Source organism: Glycine max, chromosome 4 (genome assembly GCF_000004515.6).
Source record: "Glycine max cultivar Williams 82 chromosome 4, Glycine_max_v4.0, whole genome shotgun sequence".
Taxonomy (NCBI): domain Eukaryota; kingdom Viridiplantae; phylum Streptophyta; class Magnoliopsida; order Fabales; family Fabaceae; genus Glycine; species Glycine max.
The window spans coordinates 4,436,364-4,454,665 of NC_016091.4; the positions used below are offsets into that span (position 1 = coordinate 4,436,364).

Sequence of the window (18,302 nt, forward strand, 5' to 3'; positions counted from 1 at the left end):
AAAATGGGATGTGGATCAAGTCTCATTTTATAGGCTTAACTAGTCCGAAGGGTCTCCTAATGAAGTTCCTAAATAGCTCCCTAATTGAGTCCACAAATGGTGATAAAAAAATAAAAATATAAAATGAAACAGAAAGTATTTTCGGATCCAAATTTTACTTTCTATTATACGTATCCAATTCTTAATTACTAATTTCTACATAACCTTTTTATATCTGAGAACATAACACGTTGTTACCTAACAAAATCAATTATTGCTGCCAGCTCAATTGTAATTTGAAGCGAACAATTAATCTCACCCGCTTTCCTTTTAAATTTACCCACCACATTTAGGCAAATATTTTTTCTTTTTTGCCGCGTATTTAAATGAAACATTGTAGACCTTACCAAATCAAGAAATTATAAAATTAAAGTCACCCTGACCAGTTGAATGAAATAATATTCCAGAGCGCCCAATCCGTGGAATGGAATTTAATAACCGAACCATATTTGTCTACATTCAAAACAAATTCCGCCTCTAGCAGCATCTTTACATCTTTAAGGGGTAATTTAAGTAAAATTTATTTTGAATTTTTCTATCTTATATTAATTGATTCCTATAATATCATATTTTGTTTGAATGATATCATTTTAAATAATTATTAAATTACTTCTTTAAATGACAAGAAAATATTTTTTTTATTTATGAATAATCATTATAAAAATAATGAAAGCTTAATTTTAAATGAGTAACAGTATCTTAAAAATAAACAATTCTTCAAGTGACAGCGTCGAGATGCTTTCAATAATTCAATAATAAAAATGAAAATCCTCGCTCTAATTAATCGAAAAAAAATCCCCATTTTGACACGTGGGCCCTTTGAATGAGAGGGCGTAACGAAACTATTGAATACTTGACCGCACCCTGCATTTCCAAAACTTGATCAACGGCTACAAATTCGAATTTATAGCTGATGAGAGGAAAAAAGGAATGGCTAAGTGGTGCACGCGCGTGACTGAGACCTTTATAAAGTCCCTCACACTGTTCCCTTCTCCTTCATTCTAACTCTCTTTCTCTATCTCTAGACAAGGAATCAATTACCCTGTTCACGTTTGTTTTTTCACTGCCACAAAGCTTTCAACGCAAGCAAATCATCTTTCTATCTACACACCCCTCTTCCCCTTCTTCAATCATACCCCTTTCATAACACAACAACATATTTAGGCAACTTAGCTTCCATGGCAGCTTTTGAACCTTCCTATATTTCCCACACCTAAAACAAACCCCTACCCCACCACACTTACACTTTATTCCCCTGTTTCTCACCCTCCTATCTCTCATCATTCCCTTTCACCCGTGCTGTTTCAATTTTATTACACGCCCAACATGTACACAACAAAGAGAGAACAACAAAGGCTCAGGTTCCAAAACCACGCTAAAAAACCCTCCTTCTCTTCCATTCTACTCGATCAAATCTACCGTTCCATCGACGAGGGCAACGACATGAAGCTCTACAACGAAACAATGGCGAAGCAACAGAACAGAGTCTTCGTCGAAGAAGAAGAAGAAGAAGAAGAGATAACGGCTGCCAGCATTCGCCGCGCTTGTTTGCTCGACAAATGGAAAGAAAGCGAAAAGGCTGGAAGTCAATGGAAAACACAAACGGAGGGAAAATCGCGTTGGCATCATCATCATAATCACGAACATGACCAGGAGGTTATGTTCTTCAGTTCAACTTCGAGTTCCTCGGATTCTAGTTCTGGTTTATTGTCCTCCTCTGACACGGAATCCTTGTACGGAATGAGGTCGAAATCACGAGTTTCGTGCTTTGCGCCGTCGAGGCCGAAGCCAGTGGTGACGTCAGCGAGCAACGAAGTGGGTTTAATAAAGTCAGAATCGAGGGCATTGAAGATTTACAACAACCTGAAGAAGGTGAAGCAGCCCATCTCACCGGGGGGTAAGTTAAGTAATTTTCTTAACTCTCTGTTCGCGACAGGGGGCAGCGTTAAGAAAACCAAAACCTACGACGACGACGCCAAAGCTTCCACCAAGTCGGGACAGGACTCCACGTGTTCCTCCGCTTCCTCGTTCTCGCGGTCTTGTTTGAGCAAGGCTTCGACTTCCTCTAAGGACAAATTGCGTGACGGGGTTAAGCGAACGGTGCGTTTCTACCCCGTGAGTGTGATCGTGGGCGAGGATTCTCGAGCGTGTGGGCATAAGTGTTTGTATGAAGAGGACACTCGCGTAACGGAAGTGTCCGTGCCAACCGCGTGGAAAATTGGGCGCAAGAAGAACCAAGAAGATGAAGAATTAAGGGTCGTGGATAGGAGTAGGCGCGTGGAGGAGGCTGCTAGAGAGTTCTTGAAAGAGTACCATCGAAGCCAGAAGAAGAGCGATTTTACTAATTTGGATGTGGAAGATGATGGTGATGCATCGAGTTGTTCAAGTTCGGATCTGTTCGAGCTTGATCACCTAGCGGTGATGGGAAACGATAGGTATGGTGATGAGCTTCCCGTTTACGAGACAACTTATGTTTCTACTAATCGCGCCATTGCTAATGGCCTCATATAATGTACTACTTCTGTTCATTAGAAGCCTATGATGATAAATTACATGCAGATTATATACTAGTTTTATATAATCATTTTGTTTCATCTTGATAACTTTTTTTCTATGCAAGATAGGGAGACGAATTAAGGCAGCGTTTTCCAACCCAAAAATGTGATTTTTTTTTTAATTAGAAAGCAGTATAATAATTAAGCGTGTGTTCGGATGAATGAACGTTGAAAAAATTAATTTTCAATGAAATTAATTTTATAAGATTGATTTTGATTAGAATTAAAATGATACGGCTTGGATGTTTATATTATAGAATTTTAAGTTAACAGTACAATTTAGTATAATTTTTTTTATTCAACACAAGAGTTACTCAAACTTATTTCAATTTAGAATCAATCTTGGATTTGGAATTAATTTTAAAATCTTCTACAATATAAAACTATAAATATAAAAATTGATCTAATATCAATTATAAATTCATAATCAATTCTCTTAGGAAAAGCTAAACACGCACTAAATGGTTTGATTCGGATACCAAATATAAATTAGAAACCGTTATTTGCTTGAGATGATTGTGGGTATTGCGAATTAGAAACCAAAATTAGTCGTTTTCTAATTTGTGTTTGTCATTGGTGAGTGTCTGGATCAAATACCAAACGTAAACATTGTAACTTTTTTCCTGGTTAGTAATTGTATTAGTGCTTAATTTTGTGGCGGTGTGAACTGAGTCTAGCTATAGGCTCACTCGGCGCGGGCACATCCCGTGCTAGATACAGTAACTTTTTTTCCTTTGTATAAGTACGTATCTAGGAATGCGTGGCTGAATGTATCTGTCACAGAATGTTTTTGAGTGAACTAGAATATGAATATATGATAAAAAGCACAGTAGCTGCGTGATTTAGAAAAGCGAATAGGGTACTTGGTTTTCTAAAAGGAGAGAGGTGGGGATGTGAGCTAATATTTCTTGATCATGACCAAACACTCACACACATAGATACTGACAGAGTAGGTGGAGGAAGGAGGGGTGTGATCAAAGAAGAAAATACTAATAAAAAAGAGGAAGAGGAAAACGAAAGATTCGAGATCGTAATCACAAGCAAAATGAGGCGAGGGGTGTGATGGTAAAGGGAAAGGCAGATCTTGTTCGCCCATGGGAATAGAGAAAGTGAATACTAAAGCTTATGCTTTCTTAATTTTCTTTATTTCTTTCATCCTCTCTGGAATTCGTATTTTGTATTGGCCCCCCGTTACTTGCAGGTTGCGCTACCATTCAAAAATACTACAAATGACAGCAACAACATTTTGTTTAAGTTTTCTTTTTAAATTTTAAATGTTGTGCTTTGATGGGGTCTTATGGGTTGATTGTGGCGAGTTGTTATTTTTTGGTGGCAAAAAAAAGAGTGCAGTTAGTTTTGTCCTTTGTTTTGAGCACTTGTTGGTACATAGTACAATGCAAACTCTGCTTAGAATGATGTGTTGAAAGCAAATCCAAGTCACTGATGCGCGGTAAAGTAAGCAATTATTGTTGTGGGGTGTTAAGTTAAGATGCTGATTATTCACAGCCGCACAGGACAGGACACTGGTTAATAGCCAGCCATATATGGGTTCCTTGTACTTAACAAGCAACAAAGTTTTCTGCATGGTATAACACTATTTACATTGTACTGTTCTTATATGATTTTTGGTTTATAGTAATAACTTGACTGCTATTACTTTTAATTTGACAATCTTTTCTTTTTATTTTAAAATTTTTACAATTAAAAAAATGATAACATATTTTAGAAGTCACTTTAATGGTACAACTTACAAAAATGATTAAAAGAATAAATACTCTATTATTGACAAGACACTATATATCATCAAAACACAAATTATTACATATAATAAAATTTTAAAATTTAATAACAATTACTTTAAAGATAATTTCAATATATAGAAATTAAATTCTAATCAAAATGCATCTAATTATGAAATACATATGTTTTATTTTATATAACTTAAATAAATTTTTCCCTTGATTCTAAATAATATTCCAAATGAAACTTGAAAATCATTCTACATTTCTTTCTTTTAGTTTTTTTTTTTGTGCGACTGTTATTAAAACATAAACATTAATTATGTGGTTGTTAAATAATACCTTTGTCCCTTTATATAGGAATATTTTGAAAATTTTGTTTGTCATTTTTTATAAAACTATTTTGAAATGGTCTCTTGCATTGTATTTTTTTTCTTAGCCAGTAATTTTTTTGAATGGCAATGTTTTAGCCAATCTCTTTCTCTCTTCTTGAGGATGGGGAAAGATGACTAGCTACACATTAGTTACTAATTATTTAAGTGAAAAGCAACTTAACGAAAAGAGTGGGATGAGGAATCTTAATGATTTTAAGGGTTATTTTTTTAAAAATAACACAAATTATTAAGAATTTTAACGTCAATAATTAAATTAACTCACTTTTTAATTTATGTGAATTAGTTAAAAAGCTCTTGTAATTTTTATTTATGATCTTTATGTGTGCTAATTATTAGCTACACTTTTAGGATTTGTTCAACAAATATAAGTCGTAAACTATTAAATTATTTTTACTAAAAATTAAACAAGAGAATATTAACAGTTTAGAATAGTTTAGAAAACTTAAAATAGAAAATAAAATTATACGTAGAGATAGTTAAAATAAATTTACTTAACTTGACCGCATATTTTAATTACAAAATCAATATTACTTCGTTTTACCTACACACTTTGTGGGTGTCCTAGCTAAAATAAATTAATAAGAGTCCTAAAAACCCATGTGCAGAGCAATTCTCGAGTAATTATAGAGCCGTTGGATCATGATCGATAACGAAAATTTTATTCTGAAGAGAAATTATGTGCACATAATTTTTTGAACAATGAAATATACAATAGAAGAGGCAATAAAAAGATAAAGTACATAAAATGTGGGATAAAATAATATGGTAGAGAGAAAAATATTAGCCCTGTAAGAAACTAAGAAAGTGTTAAATAAAAGATATTCTTAATTTTTTCTAGCAGGTATGTCTCATTTATTGTTATATTATTTTAAGTTTAATATAATTTACATTTTTTTCCAAAAAAAAAGATGTTGTTAATTAGTATTATTAGGATATTAATTAAAAAAATTTAAAAATTATTATTATAAAAAATATATATATAAATATTATAAATAGCGTAATTTTTTGTCAACTTATAAAAATATTTCTACTTTATATTTGTCTTAAATAAATAATACTACTAATTATTCGTAAACATTAAAAAGCGAACCACTGCAACGTAGGGTTGATTGTTAGTTAGTAGACCTAATAATAGCCTACTCAAATAAAGCATATAATTAAGATTACTACGTGACGAGCATGCATATGGTTGCAAAAGGTAGGAAGACCCACATAAAAAGAATCTCTATTCTCTAGTCAAAATTTCAGCATGATCACATATAATTTAGAAACTAATATTTACCTGTTCAATTAGCAGATGGGGGATGTATAACTAAATTATTCAGGAATTGCAGGTAGAGAAGTGCTTACGTAAATTTTTAATGCACACTATTTTACGGTTTTTAATTGAAAATTAGAGCAAAAATAGTAGGAAAAGGCTTTCTAAACTCTCTCGGAGGATTAAAAAAATGAGTAGGGATAGTTGCTATCATTTTCTCTGGTTAAAGATTCCGTACAGTGGTGAGTTGGAGAAGTAGCCGAGCAATGACGATTGGAACAAATTTTTGCTGGCTCGTCCAAAAGACTAAGTGTTTTTTTAAAATGAAAAAGGATAATGATTATCGTGTTAAATGAAATATAATCCGAAGTAGAAAAGCAGATAAAAGAATAAAAAAGAAAAATATATATAAAAGTTTAAAGAGAATAAGAATTATGTATTTTTTTAATAGGAATAACTTATTTATAAGTACAAAATGGACAATTAGAAATAGACTATTCTTATCATATCACGTATTTTTCCTTTTTTACCATCTTCCTTTTTCTCTTTTTTTTTATAATATTAATTTATTTATTTTATTTCTTTTTTATTTTTCTTTTCTTTTTACCCCAACACCTAAAAATGATGTATTAAGTCATCATTATCCAAAGAAAAATATACCCGTTCGTTTGAGAGTGTTTGCATATACTAAAGAGTAGTATAGTATTATATTATCATTAAATAATTATGCAGAAACTACTCTTCAGCTAGACGATCCACATGATGTTATTTTACGGCATCAGAATCCTTTTTGAATTTAATTGTCGTTGTGGGTATCTAGATTGACTCAGTTGTTACGCTAAAATACTTAGTTATAATCATAATTATTCCCTTCCCTCGTACTCATGAATCCCTAAAAACCCACATATATATTTTATATGCAGCCCTTCGGTTAGAGTTTGGACTATCTAAGCCAACTTAAACTGAATTGATTCGGCAGCTACAGATAAACTACAAAAGTCAAATAATGCTGCTATATATTTTGGTGAACTTATGCTGCTAAACTATTCTGTATAGTGTATATAATTCATGCTGTGAAATTGGAAGATAAAATAATAATAATAATAGAAATAGAAAAAAGGCTCAAAAAACAGCAAGAACTCTAATGGGCCTTTCAAAACTTGGAGCAAGATTTAAGTAAAAGAAACAGGGCCGACCCAATGTATAATTATACTTAGCCCCATTTCTTCTCATCCCTTTTCTTTTTCTAAGTTTGAATCTCAAAATTTTTTTCTACAAAAATATTCTCGTTCGATGGAAACAAATTTCTAATGTGTATTCTATCTAGAGGAATCTTGTATATGGAATAGATACACAATGAAAGTTGGTTTTGTTATGTTAAACAGTGGTTCTAAAGGTAGAATATTATTTCCTAATTAAAAAAATTGGTGAAATTAGCAAGTATTGGATACAGTTAGGTAACGCAATACTCAATTTTCACGTAAAAAATTTCTTATTAGGAAATTATATTCTAGTCTTCATTGTGTATAGAAATGACTCTATGCATATACCTAAAAAATGGTTCTAAACTTGAATAAATTATTAATATGATCTCTCAAGTATTAGTTTTTCTTTCTTAAAATAATGAAACTATACAAAGTATTAATATCTGTCAATTTGGTCGATATATTGATATAATTTACTAACGTTCAAAGACTAATTAGTATGATTTCTAATATATATACTTAAATGATTATTTATATAATTTGTTTATTTTATTGACTATTTAGGAGAAAGTATGATACTTTAAAATAAAAGAGGAGGGTGGTTTATTCTCAAATCTTCTAATAGCGACATATGATAAACAAAATGAAGATTCAACAGCCATCAGTATTGCTATCCAATCATTACATGCATCACATATGTCTTTTAGATACAGAATAGTTTTTTTGAAAGCTTAACAGCAAACACCCTTAAGAAATCTAACTCCTACATCCTAGGAAGATATTTATTGTTGCCGCTTTTGATATGTTTGTTTTCGAAAAATTCGAATCAATCGTCTGGGTATGAAACAAAAATTTGACTATAATAATGATTTAATCAATATTTGGTTTATGTTATACCTATCTTCTTGGTTCTGAAAAAACTCCGCAAAATTGTTTCTCACCGTCCCTTGCCGTTTTGCGAAGGTCGAAATTTGTAGGCAACATTTCCATGCCATAATATGGACAAACAAAACAATTTGTCCAGCCGGAAATTTGTAGGCAACATTATTATTATTATTATTATTATTATTACTATTACTATTATTATACTATTCTAAAAAGTTATCTCATCAATTGATATAAATAATGAATGGATGGAAATATATGATATAAGTGTGACATTTGTTGTAATTTTAATTTCTTAGCTTGAATCTTGTGTGTAAGCAACACAAGGCAAAGTCCGTCAAGATTGGCGCGTGTACTTGGGCGTGCAGTTAACAACGAAAGTGCATGATTATGACTAAAGCACTCTTTAAAATCACATTGTTCTTGTTCCCGCATTTGCTACCATTCTTGAATAATCACATAAAAAAAATTAACATTATATTTTAATTCAAAATATTAAAATTTAGGTTTATTAGTATTCTCTCATACTTAATTTTTTCACTTTTATTCATGTAAGACTTTACCTTAAACTTATTCCAACAGTAGTTACTAGCTAGCTGCTATGCTCTTTCCATTTCCATTTTATCACATTAAATACACTCTTCAGTATTACTTAAAAATTATGGAAAATTACACAATTTTATAAAGGTTACTTTTATTTAACGGGTTTCATTTATGATTTTGTAATTTTTAACATTTCAGCAATGCTTATTAGTTCGAAAGAGCTTACGTCAAATACATACGAATATACACGAAATTAAAGTTCTGCAATTAATGGACAGATTGAGTTGGGAGAAAAGATAGGGCAGGGAACCACGGGCGAGATTCATAGAGGGACATGGCGTGGATTTGATGTGGCGGTGAAGTGAATGTCCACAGCATTCTTCCGCACAAACGAAAACGGTGTCGTATTCTAAGCTCAGGAGCTCGAAACCCTCTTCACCTCATGGGTGCGTGCTTCGAGCCTCCTCATCATGCATGGGTAGTTACCGAGGAGTGGCTACATGGGCCGGGCAAGAGGCCCAAAAACAGAACCGTGCCACTTCCTCCCTTCAAAGACAGTCACATGGGCCTTGGAAATAGCCCAAGCCATGCTGTATCTCCACGAGCAAAAACCCAAAGTGGTTCATCGCAATTTCAAGCCCAGCAATATCTTCTTGGAAACAGGCAAGTTTGACAAATACAATACATATTTTGACCCACCTTAATAAGTGCATCTTTCGATGAATTTATTATATTGATTGGAATTAATATTTTTTAATCCTTTATTTTGATTATTTTTTATTTTCCGTTTTTTTGTAAAATTATTTTTAAATTTTAGTTCTTATAACTTTTAGATAATATTTTTTTATTGTTTAAAGTGCTATCTAAAATGTTTTAAGGAATAAAAATAAAATAAATATAATTTTAAGAAAATTGTAAGGATAAAAAATCAAAAAACACTAAATTACATAACTAAAATGATATTTAAATCTATTAATTGTCATGAATGAAATTAAGGTCCTTAATGTTGTTTTTATTTTTTCCAGGAACATACATGTATATGGTATAATGAAAAATGTAATGTATACAGTTTTGGAATTATACTGAACGAGCTACTTATTGGAAAATATCCTTATATTGAGACAGAATTAGGTCCCGCCAAGGTAACTACATCAATTTGTCTTTGACTTACTAGTTTTGTTGATTCTTTTTTGTGTAATACTACTATGTTTAGGATAGTTTAAGTTTAAATAAATAATCACTTTTTTTTATCAAAAAAAGAAGAGGTAAGCTAAAAAAAAATTTTCAAAATAAAATAAAACTAAACGAAGCATTATCTTTTATTATTTTCTTTAATGTTCATTTTTTTAAGGATAACACATAGCTTAATATAATGTTTATATTAAAACTATTAAAGTGTCTAATATATAACATTTTATTATTGTTTTTATTTATGAGAAATATGTAAAACATTCAATAATTAAGTAGAAATATAAACATGATTGAAAAAATTATCAATGTTATCTTAAACTTTTAAGATGACAAGTAAATCATATTCCACCAATAATAAAGAAAGACAAATAAACAAGAACAAGGTTTTATACTAAAAGCACACAATTAAACAGGGAACTAAAATTTTGGACACACTAAATTTTGGTTGTAGGTTAAAGTACTAATCGAATAAGTTTCTTCAAGAGTCCTTGTAATAGAAAAAAAAATTGAATTTCTTTCGTAATTAAGTCAAAATAAATTTTACATTTAACTTTTAAACAAAGATGAATATTTGATTTTTTAACTTATAAAATAAGCTCAACTAATTTTTCTTTCTTATTTTCTTATAATCATATTTTGTTGTAATATATATTCTGAATATATATGTTATTAGATTGCTATGGAAGTTGTGGAGGGCAACAAGCTAAGGCCTGTCCTTCCATCAAGGGACGATGTCTTTGCTGGGATAGAAATCCATCCACTCGACCATCCTTGGCTACAATTAGTCGTAGCCTCAAAAGCTATGCCAAGAGGATCCTCCAAATTTCTAGTTAACCAAATCAATTGTTTACTAATTGGAAAACCAGTTTACACATCCACATGATGCACGATTCATTTATATATTGAATTAATGAAATGCATAATGAATTTTATAAAATTTATCTGGTAAAAAGCCATATCAATAGATCATTTTTATAATATAAACTATTTATTTTATTTATATTTATATATGTTACGCAAGAAGATCTCTACTGCAGTCCAAGTAAGGAAATAAATCAAAAGATGTGGTGGAATATTCAACTCTCCCACCCAGTCCCAGCCCAACTCTAGTTATTGTTTGTTTATTTTTTGTCATGAACTATTAGTCTTGAGGATCAAGTGAGATGTCATGCTTTATCCAGTTTTAAAAATGGAGATCTATATCATTTACATTAAAAGTAATTAAGTCAATATTCGAATAAAGATTGATTTCATTATAATTAATAAAATGATATAGCGATTCTTTGTGACGTCTTTTAATAAAAAGGAAAGGCTGTTATTTATGAATTTTTTTTTTAAAAAAAGTCTTCATTTACCATGTACGACGGTAACTACTACACTCGAAAAAAAGAAAGGACAAAAAGAATATTAAATTGTCTAAAGCAGTTTCTAAACCTTAATCACGGTCCCCCTTCTAAGATTCGATACATATATTATAGTTGTTGTATTGCAGGGAGGTGATGGTGATGATTTCTGATCCAATTTACAAAGCAAAATGCATGATTAGTTTTGCTATATTTACAAAATTGTTCCTCCATTGTGAATTGTACTAATGATGATGACGGATTTTCAATTCTGGAATATGTAACTCTAGAATCCTCTTATCATTATTCTCTACGGACGATATGCTGGCAATGTCTTGTGCTTTTTGTGTCTCCTTCTTCCTTTTTGTCAAAATTTTGAGGGAAACAATCTCTTTGATGTATAGAAATATGTTTTTTTTAAAAATACGTTTTTCGGTTATTTAGTTCAATTGTTCAAACATTTACTGTTATTTGATTCAATCAACTTTTTTTTCTTCAAAATATTTATTTTATATGAAAGAAAATGTGACTTTCTAATTATATATTACACCTCAATTATATTCAGTACTATGTTCTCACTTCTCATTTCAAAATGACATTTTTTAAAAATATTTTTTGTGGGTCATTTTGTCTCATGGAAAAAAATATATGAAAATGAGGAAGAAATAAAATACAATACCCAAAATTAATTAAACTCGTGCATTTATATTTCACGTTCTAAAAAATTAACTAATGAAGAGATTCATGGGAGGAGGGTAAAAAGTAAAAACTCTGGTACGTATCTCTGTTTTTGAAATCCATGATGGAGAAGGCAGCAAACACATGGGCAGCTTGAATAATTCAGCAAGCGTGCATCAAAGACTTGCCACCTGATAAGAGGAAAATATGACATATGAGTTTTGAATTACAATCACTGAATATTATCTTGGTCAAAGTTGACAAGTTCAAGAAGTCATAGCACGACATGAAGTAAATATTAAAAAAATCATAGATTTAATTGATTTTGACTAATAACAGTCACCTAACTAAGATTTGATTAATTAATTGATGGCAAAAATCTCTAAATAAGTAATACATATTCATTTGTGTATCAATTAAAAAAAAGGATTTTGTAGGTTATTTGATTAAAAGAAAAGTGAAATAATATATATATATATAGAGATAATTTGATCATTTTGGTATATTGAAAAAAACGAAAATAGAGATAATTTGATCATTTTGGTATATTGGGCCAGCTTTCTTCCCTTTTCCATCTAAAAGTGACAGAATTAAAAATAGTTTAGTGAGTCTCATGTTTTTTGTCAAATCTTTCTCTTTTCAAACCATATTAAAAATGGGAAAGAATAACTTTATTACTTGCTCCCGTTCATATTTGCTTGTTCCATCTTCCAAATAAAGGTTTACAGTCTTTGGTAAAGGAAAAAATGGTGAAGAAATAAGTGAAAAATAGAAAAGTGGATGTGTTCAGTAAAAGAAAAATAGAAGAGAAAATATTGATAACCACCATGTTGAATGAGAAAATTATGCAATTTAATGCACAGACAACTATTTGAGATGTGTATTGAGTTAAACGTGAGTCTAATTGGATGTAATTACAATGCAAACACACCCTTGTCATTTATATATACCACCAATGCTCCATTTTAGATTTGTCATCTCCACATAGTTGCACCATTACTTTGTTGCTTCATAACTTAGGTGTTAGAATTTTTATTACGAATACATCGCCTGCATTCGACCATAGGATAGGATCACATAAGCAACATAGTTAAACATAAAATACTATCCAACTTTATTGATTATTAATTTTAGTTCAAGTAATATCTTCTTCTAAGTATATTTTTTTCATTCATAAAAAAAACTAAAATTAAAGATCTTACTTAAAAAACCAAACATAATTCCATTACCTTTAAACCAATCAATTTACTACATGATCAACATGATTCATTATTATAAATTTATAACTTAAATATATTTTTAATTTTTATAAATAGGATAATATTTGTTTTTAGTCTGAAAAATAAGCTGACTCCTTTTGATTTATCGTTTGTAAGAACGTGTTAGGTGTAGTATCTTTTAAAAAAAAATCTCCTTTTAATCCTTCATTTATGAAAATGTACTCATGTGATGTATTTTTATAAATGAAAAACCAGAATAAGATAACTTATTTTTGGGTAAACTACATATGCATTAGACAATTTAAATATTTTTTTATACTATCATTTAACTACAAACCATTATATATAATTATTTTATTAATTTTATAATAACCATCTTCAAAATCATATAGTAGTAATTTCAAGTCTATTCATAATAAAAAAATTTATACTAACAATACGTTAGAAAACAAAGTCTTTAGTTTTATGGACTAAAGATGCGCATTATCCTAATTACATCGATTAATAACATATTTAATTATAATTTTATGAAAATGTTCCTAATAAACCTTTCTTAAAAATTAGTCTAAACTAAACACGCATCTTTGAATCTTTGATGCAAAAATTAATTATAAAACGTAAAAAATCATTAACAAACATATTTTTATATATTTCAATAAAAAAAGTATCGTATTTTCTTAACTCGTGCTTTAAACACTTCTTACCATTTGTTTTTTGGTATTATGAATAAACAACAGTACCTGCTCCACTATTTGTTTATTAGTTTGTTACATCCATAGAGTCTTCGTTTCTGTTTCATTTGGCCTTTCTTTGGGACCTGGGACTTCGCAAAACCAGAGTTTCCTCTTACAGCAACTCACTCTCACATTCCCATTGCGCTATCTTCTCTGCTCCAAAGACTCATACTTTCAAATTAGTCTGCCTCCTTAGTCCTTGCCCCCAAACCTTTGCCGTTGTTTTTGACTCACATCATATGTAAGCATAGTCTCCCTCAATCCCCGTTTAGTCGTTAACCACCCCTTTTTGTAACTACACTTTTTTTATCTATCAACCTTTGCCAGCCAACTTTATCTGTCACCCACTGTTTACTACCTCACATAACATAACTAGTTACAGCTCTTCCTGATCTGTCTCCTTTGTTGCTTTTTTGCTCTTTTATTTATGAATATCATTTTGTCTAGTACTAGTACTAGTACTAGTAGTCCAAGTTGCTCTTGGTATATACCATAATCATATTAAAAAGCAAAAAAAAACATGTGTATTAGTAGACTAGTGCCAGTGTGTTTTGTTTTTTGTGATTACTTATTAATTTCGTCAACTTTGTATTTTTTTGCGTAGGGTTATGAATGGATGGTGCTGAAAGGCGGTGAAGTAAGCATGTCTGAGAAGAAAAGGGAAGTGATGGTGGCGATTCCACATGAGGGTGGTGCTGAATCTTTGATGCCAAAGCAGCAGAGCAGGGTGAATTCGCCACACAGAGCATTAAACGACAACGAGGTTGCTGCAAAGTCGCCACCTTTGAACTGTGCTTCCCCTGAGATAAGGTTCATGCCAAGCCCAAACAAGCCCCCAAAAGTTCCCACTTCCAATGCCATCCTCACTCGGAGAAAATCACTCACAAGGTCAGTGTATTCCAAACCCAAATCAAGGTTTGGTGAACAATCTTACCCCATTGATGGGACCCTTTTGGAAGAGAATGCTACCTCAACTTTGCAAGAAAATTTGACTGTTGGTTCGCCATATAAAGCATCACCTAATAACAACAACAAACCTGGGACTGTTAATAGAACATTCTCCATCCTGTCTGTGGTCACTCCCAAGACGCCGCTGATGGCATCTCCCGGGCTGGCCGGGGAGGATTTCGATGAAATCATTTACAAGAAAGTTGAATTGAGTAAAAACATGCGTAGTAGGAGACTGACTGTTAAGGTTTTGTTTGAATGGTTTGTGTTTGTGTGCATTGCAAGTAGCTTGGTGGCTAGTTTAACTGTTGGAAAACTTAAAAGGACCGAGATTTGGGGCTTGGGGTTTTGGAGGTGGTGTGTGCTTGTGATGGTGACCTTTTGTGGCATGTTGGTTACCAGATGGTTCATGCTCATTGTGGTTTTCTTGATTGAGACCAACTTTTTGTTGAGGAAAAAGGTGCTGTATTTTGTCCATGGACTGAAGAAGTGTGTCCAGTTCTTCATTTGGCTAGGTTTGGTTCTTCTCACATGGGTGCTGTTGATTAACCGTGGGGTCCACCGAACTGAATTGGCGTCAAAGATTTTGAATGGGGTAACATGGACTCTTGTTTCCCTCCTCATTGGAGCATTCCTGTGGTTCGTGAAGACATTGTTGTTAAAAATCTTGGCATCGAATTTCCACGTTAAGTCTTTTTTTGATCGAATTCAAGAATCTCTCTTCCATCAGTACATTCTGCAGAATCTCTCTGGACCTCCACTTGTAGAAGAGGCTGAGAAGGTTGGGGCATCATACAGTGTTGGTCGCTTTAGTTTCAGGAGTACAGATGGTAAAGGCGGCACAAAGAAAGAGACTATTGATATCGCAAAGCTTCACCGGATGAAACAAGAGAAAGTTTCTGCGTGGACTATGAAGGTTTTAGTAGATGCAATGACAACTTCAGGGCTGTCCACAATCTCTAGTGCACTAGATGAAAGTTTCGATGAAGGAGAAAATGAACAAACTGATAAAGAGATTACTAATGAGATGGAAGCAACTGCTGCTGCCTATTACATTTTCAGGAATGTTGCTGCCCCTGGTTGCACGTAAGAATATATGCACTATAACTTCTAGTTGCTTGTAAATGTATTATTTGTCCTCCTCTTTTTTTGTGATATCTACCACTCTTGTTTCTCCTTAATAGTTCTGTCATTATGAATAGGTACATTGATGAGGATGAACTTCGGAGGTTCATGATTAAGGAAGAAGTGCGAATGGTATATCCCCTACTGGCTGAAGCAGAAACGGGGCAAATTACTAGAAAGTCCTTAACAGACTGGTTGGTAAGGTCTTCTATATGTGCTCATCTAAAATTTGTCATGATAATGCAGGACTGAAATTCTGTTTTGGTTGCTAACATTTCACTTCATAATGTCTGTGTTCTTCAGTTGAAGGTATATCAAGAACGCAGAGCATTAGCACATGCCTTGAGTGACACCAAAACAGCTGTAAAACAACTAAACAAGCTCGTGACAGTACTCCTAGTAGTGGTGACCATAATTGTGTGGCTTCTACTAATGGAGATTGCGACAACAAAAGTACTTGTATTCCTCTCATCGCAGCTAGTACTTGCAGCTTTCATGTTTGGAAACACATGCAAGAACATATTTGAAGCTATCATCTTTGTGTTTGTAATGCATCCATTTGATGTTGGTGATCGATGTGTTATTGATGGTGTTGAGGTAATCTATAGTTTCTAAATTTTGTTTCCTTGTTTGAGATTTGCATATTAATGCCTTCTGATCATCTGGCAGCTATTGGTTGAAGAAATGAATATATTGACAACAGTCTTCTTGAAGCTTAACAATGAAAAGGTGTATTATCCAAATTCTTTACTGGCCACAAAACCAATTAGCAATTATTACAGAAGCCCAGATATGGGTGACCGCGTAGATTTCTCGATTGATTTTATGACACCAGCCGAGAAGATTGGGGAACTGAAAGAAAAAATAAAGAGGTAAGCTATGTATCCATATGGGTAAATGAGTGGATTCTTCAGTCATCAAATGCATTTTCATTTTTAGGTTGTGGCTTCCAAGTATTATTTGTCCATTCATGAATGCAATGACGTATGAACTAATAAAGGAAAAATGAACATTTTAATACATGCCTCCATAATTTTTCACTAGTTGCTGTGATTTTTTCTAATCTAAATTGGTGAAGTACAATCAAGATTACCATGAGGAGCATGTTCTGTTGTTTTCTTGTGAATTAAGATGCTTCATATAAGTTTGATCAAGAGTTGAGACTTGTTGCAAGTGAAGGTGTGCATCTCAAACAGGAGGGTGGATGGGGTGTGCAAATTTTTTCCTATTTTTTCTTCACAGGAAATTTATAAGATAACTGGGGATTTGTCACCAAAATTGGAACAACTCTCATTTCTGTTATGCCCTTGTAGTATATCTGTGCTTTTCTTTGTTCTAATGTGTTTTTATGAAATTAGGTACCTGGAGAGAAATCCACAATACTGGCATCCCAATCATGGCTTAGTAGTGAAGGAGCTTGAAGATGTAAACAAGATTAAGATGGGTCTTAATGTTACCCACACAATGAACTTTCAAGAGTTTGGGGAGAAAACCAAGCGAAGAACTGAACTGGTGATGGAATTAAAGAAAATATTTGAAGAGCTCAATATCAGATACAACCTTCTTCCTCAAGGCATTCATCTTAGACATATTGAATCAAACTCAAGTTTGCTCAATATATGATTCAGCTGCATGCATGTGTGCCTCCTATGTTTCATTTCATCTGTCAAATACCACCAGACCTTTTCTTTGGTTGATTTAATTCATGATAGTTGGGAGTGGTGCTTTAGTAAAGTATATATATAGGGCCTTGATTAACAGACAGTATTAACAATTTTTTTTTCCCTAGATATGATTGTGAAATTATGAATTCAGGACTCTTATGCTTGACTATACGAACCATAAAGTGGATCCAATGTAAAAGTAAAATTTCGTCCCACAATTGAACTCTTTCTGCGTCTGGCTATAATTCTGATGTCTGTTGAATGGAGGTTTAGCTTCTTTTCTCTGTCATAGTTGGATTTCCTCTCTCTCTCTTCGAGGCTCTCGTAAAAGCGATAGATCCCAGGTCCAAAAAGAAGGCTAAATGTATCTGTAAGCGAAACAAATGTTCTACCTTTGGATAGATTTTTTTCACCGGTTTGTTACGAAGAACTTGTAGCTTGTGGGTTTCTTTGGATAGATTTTTTTGACAAACACTTTTAGATAAAAAAAAAATGAGGAAAATGAAATAATATTTTCTACAAGTTAAAAATAATTTTTTTGAGAAAGTAATATCAAATTTTTTTAATTTAATTTATCCATAAGTTAATTTTAGTTTATAGAAAAATTTATTAATTTTTTTTCTTTGAAATGTTTATGGAAAAAATTATCCAAACAAAATAAAGGAATAGTGGCCTTTTATCTTATCTTTCTTCATTTTCTTACTTTTGGTGTTTCATTTCATTTTCTTACTTTTAGTGTTTCATTTCATTTTCTTACTTTAGTTTTTCTTTTCTTTTTTT

General features: G+C 32.1%; 2 protein-coding genes across 3 annotated transcripts; both read left to right on the forward strand.

Annotated features, from left to right (window-relative positions):
- The first annotated feature begins 795 nt into the window (after positions 1-795).
- On the forward strand, positions 796-2,617 carry LOC100802581 (protein BIG GRAIN 1-like A). Its single transcript, XM_003523603.4, has one exon. It carries the CDS (start codon positions 1,366-1,368, stop codon positions 2,548-2,550), a length of 1,185 nt encoding a protein of 394 aa, XP_003523651.1. The 5' UTR covers positions 796-1,365; the 3' UTR covers positions 2,551-2,617.
- An 11,193-nt stretch (positions 2,618-13,810) lies between these two features.
- LOC100803107 (mechanosensitive ion channel protein 10) lies at positions 13,811-17,740 on the forward strand. 2 transcript variants are annotated; one of them, XM_006578027.4, is made up of 6 exons: positions 13,811-14,026; positions 14,390-15,819; positions 15,936-16,056; positions 16,162-16,455; positions 16,528-16,730; positions 17,217-17,740. In XM_006578027.4, the coding sequence occupies exons 2-6, from the start codon at positions 14,402-14,404 to the stop codon at positions 17,479-17,481; spliced, it is 2,301 nt and encodes a 766-aa protein (XP_006578090.1). In that variant the 5' UTR covers positions 13,811-14,026; positions 14,390-14,401; the 3' UTR covers positions 17,482-17,740. The 2 variants fall into 2 exon arrangements, with proteins under 2 accessions (XP_006578090.1, XP_006578091.1); XM_006578028.4 differs by lacking the exon at positions 13,811-14,026 and adding an exon at positions 14,127-14,268.
- The last annotated feature ends 562 nt before the right edge of the window (positions 17,741-18,302 follow it).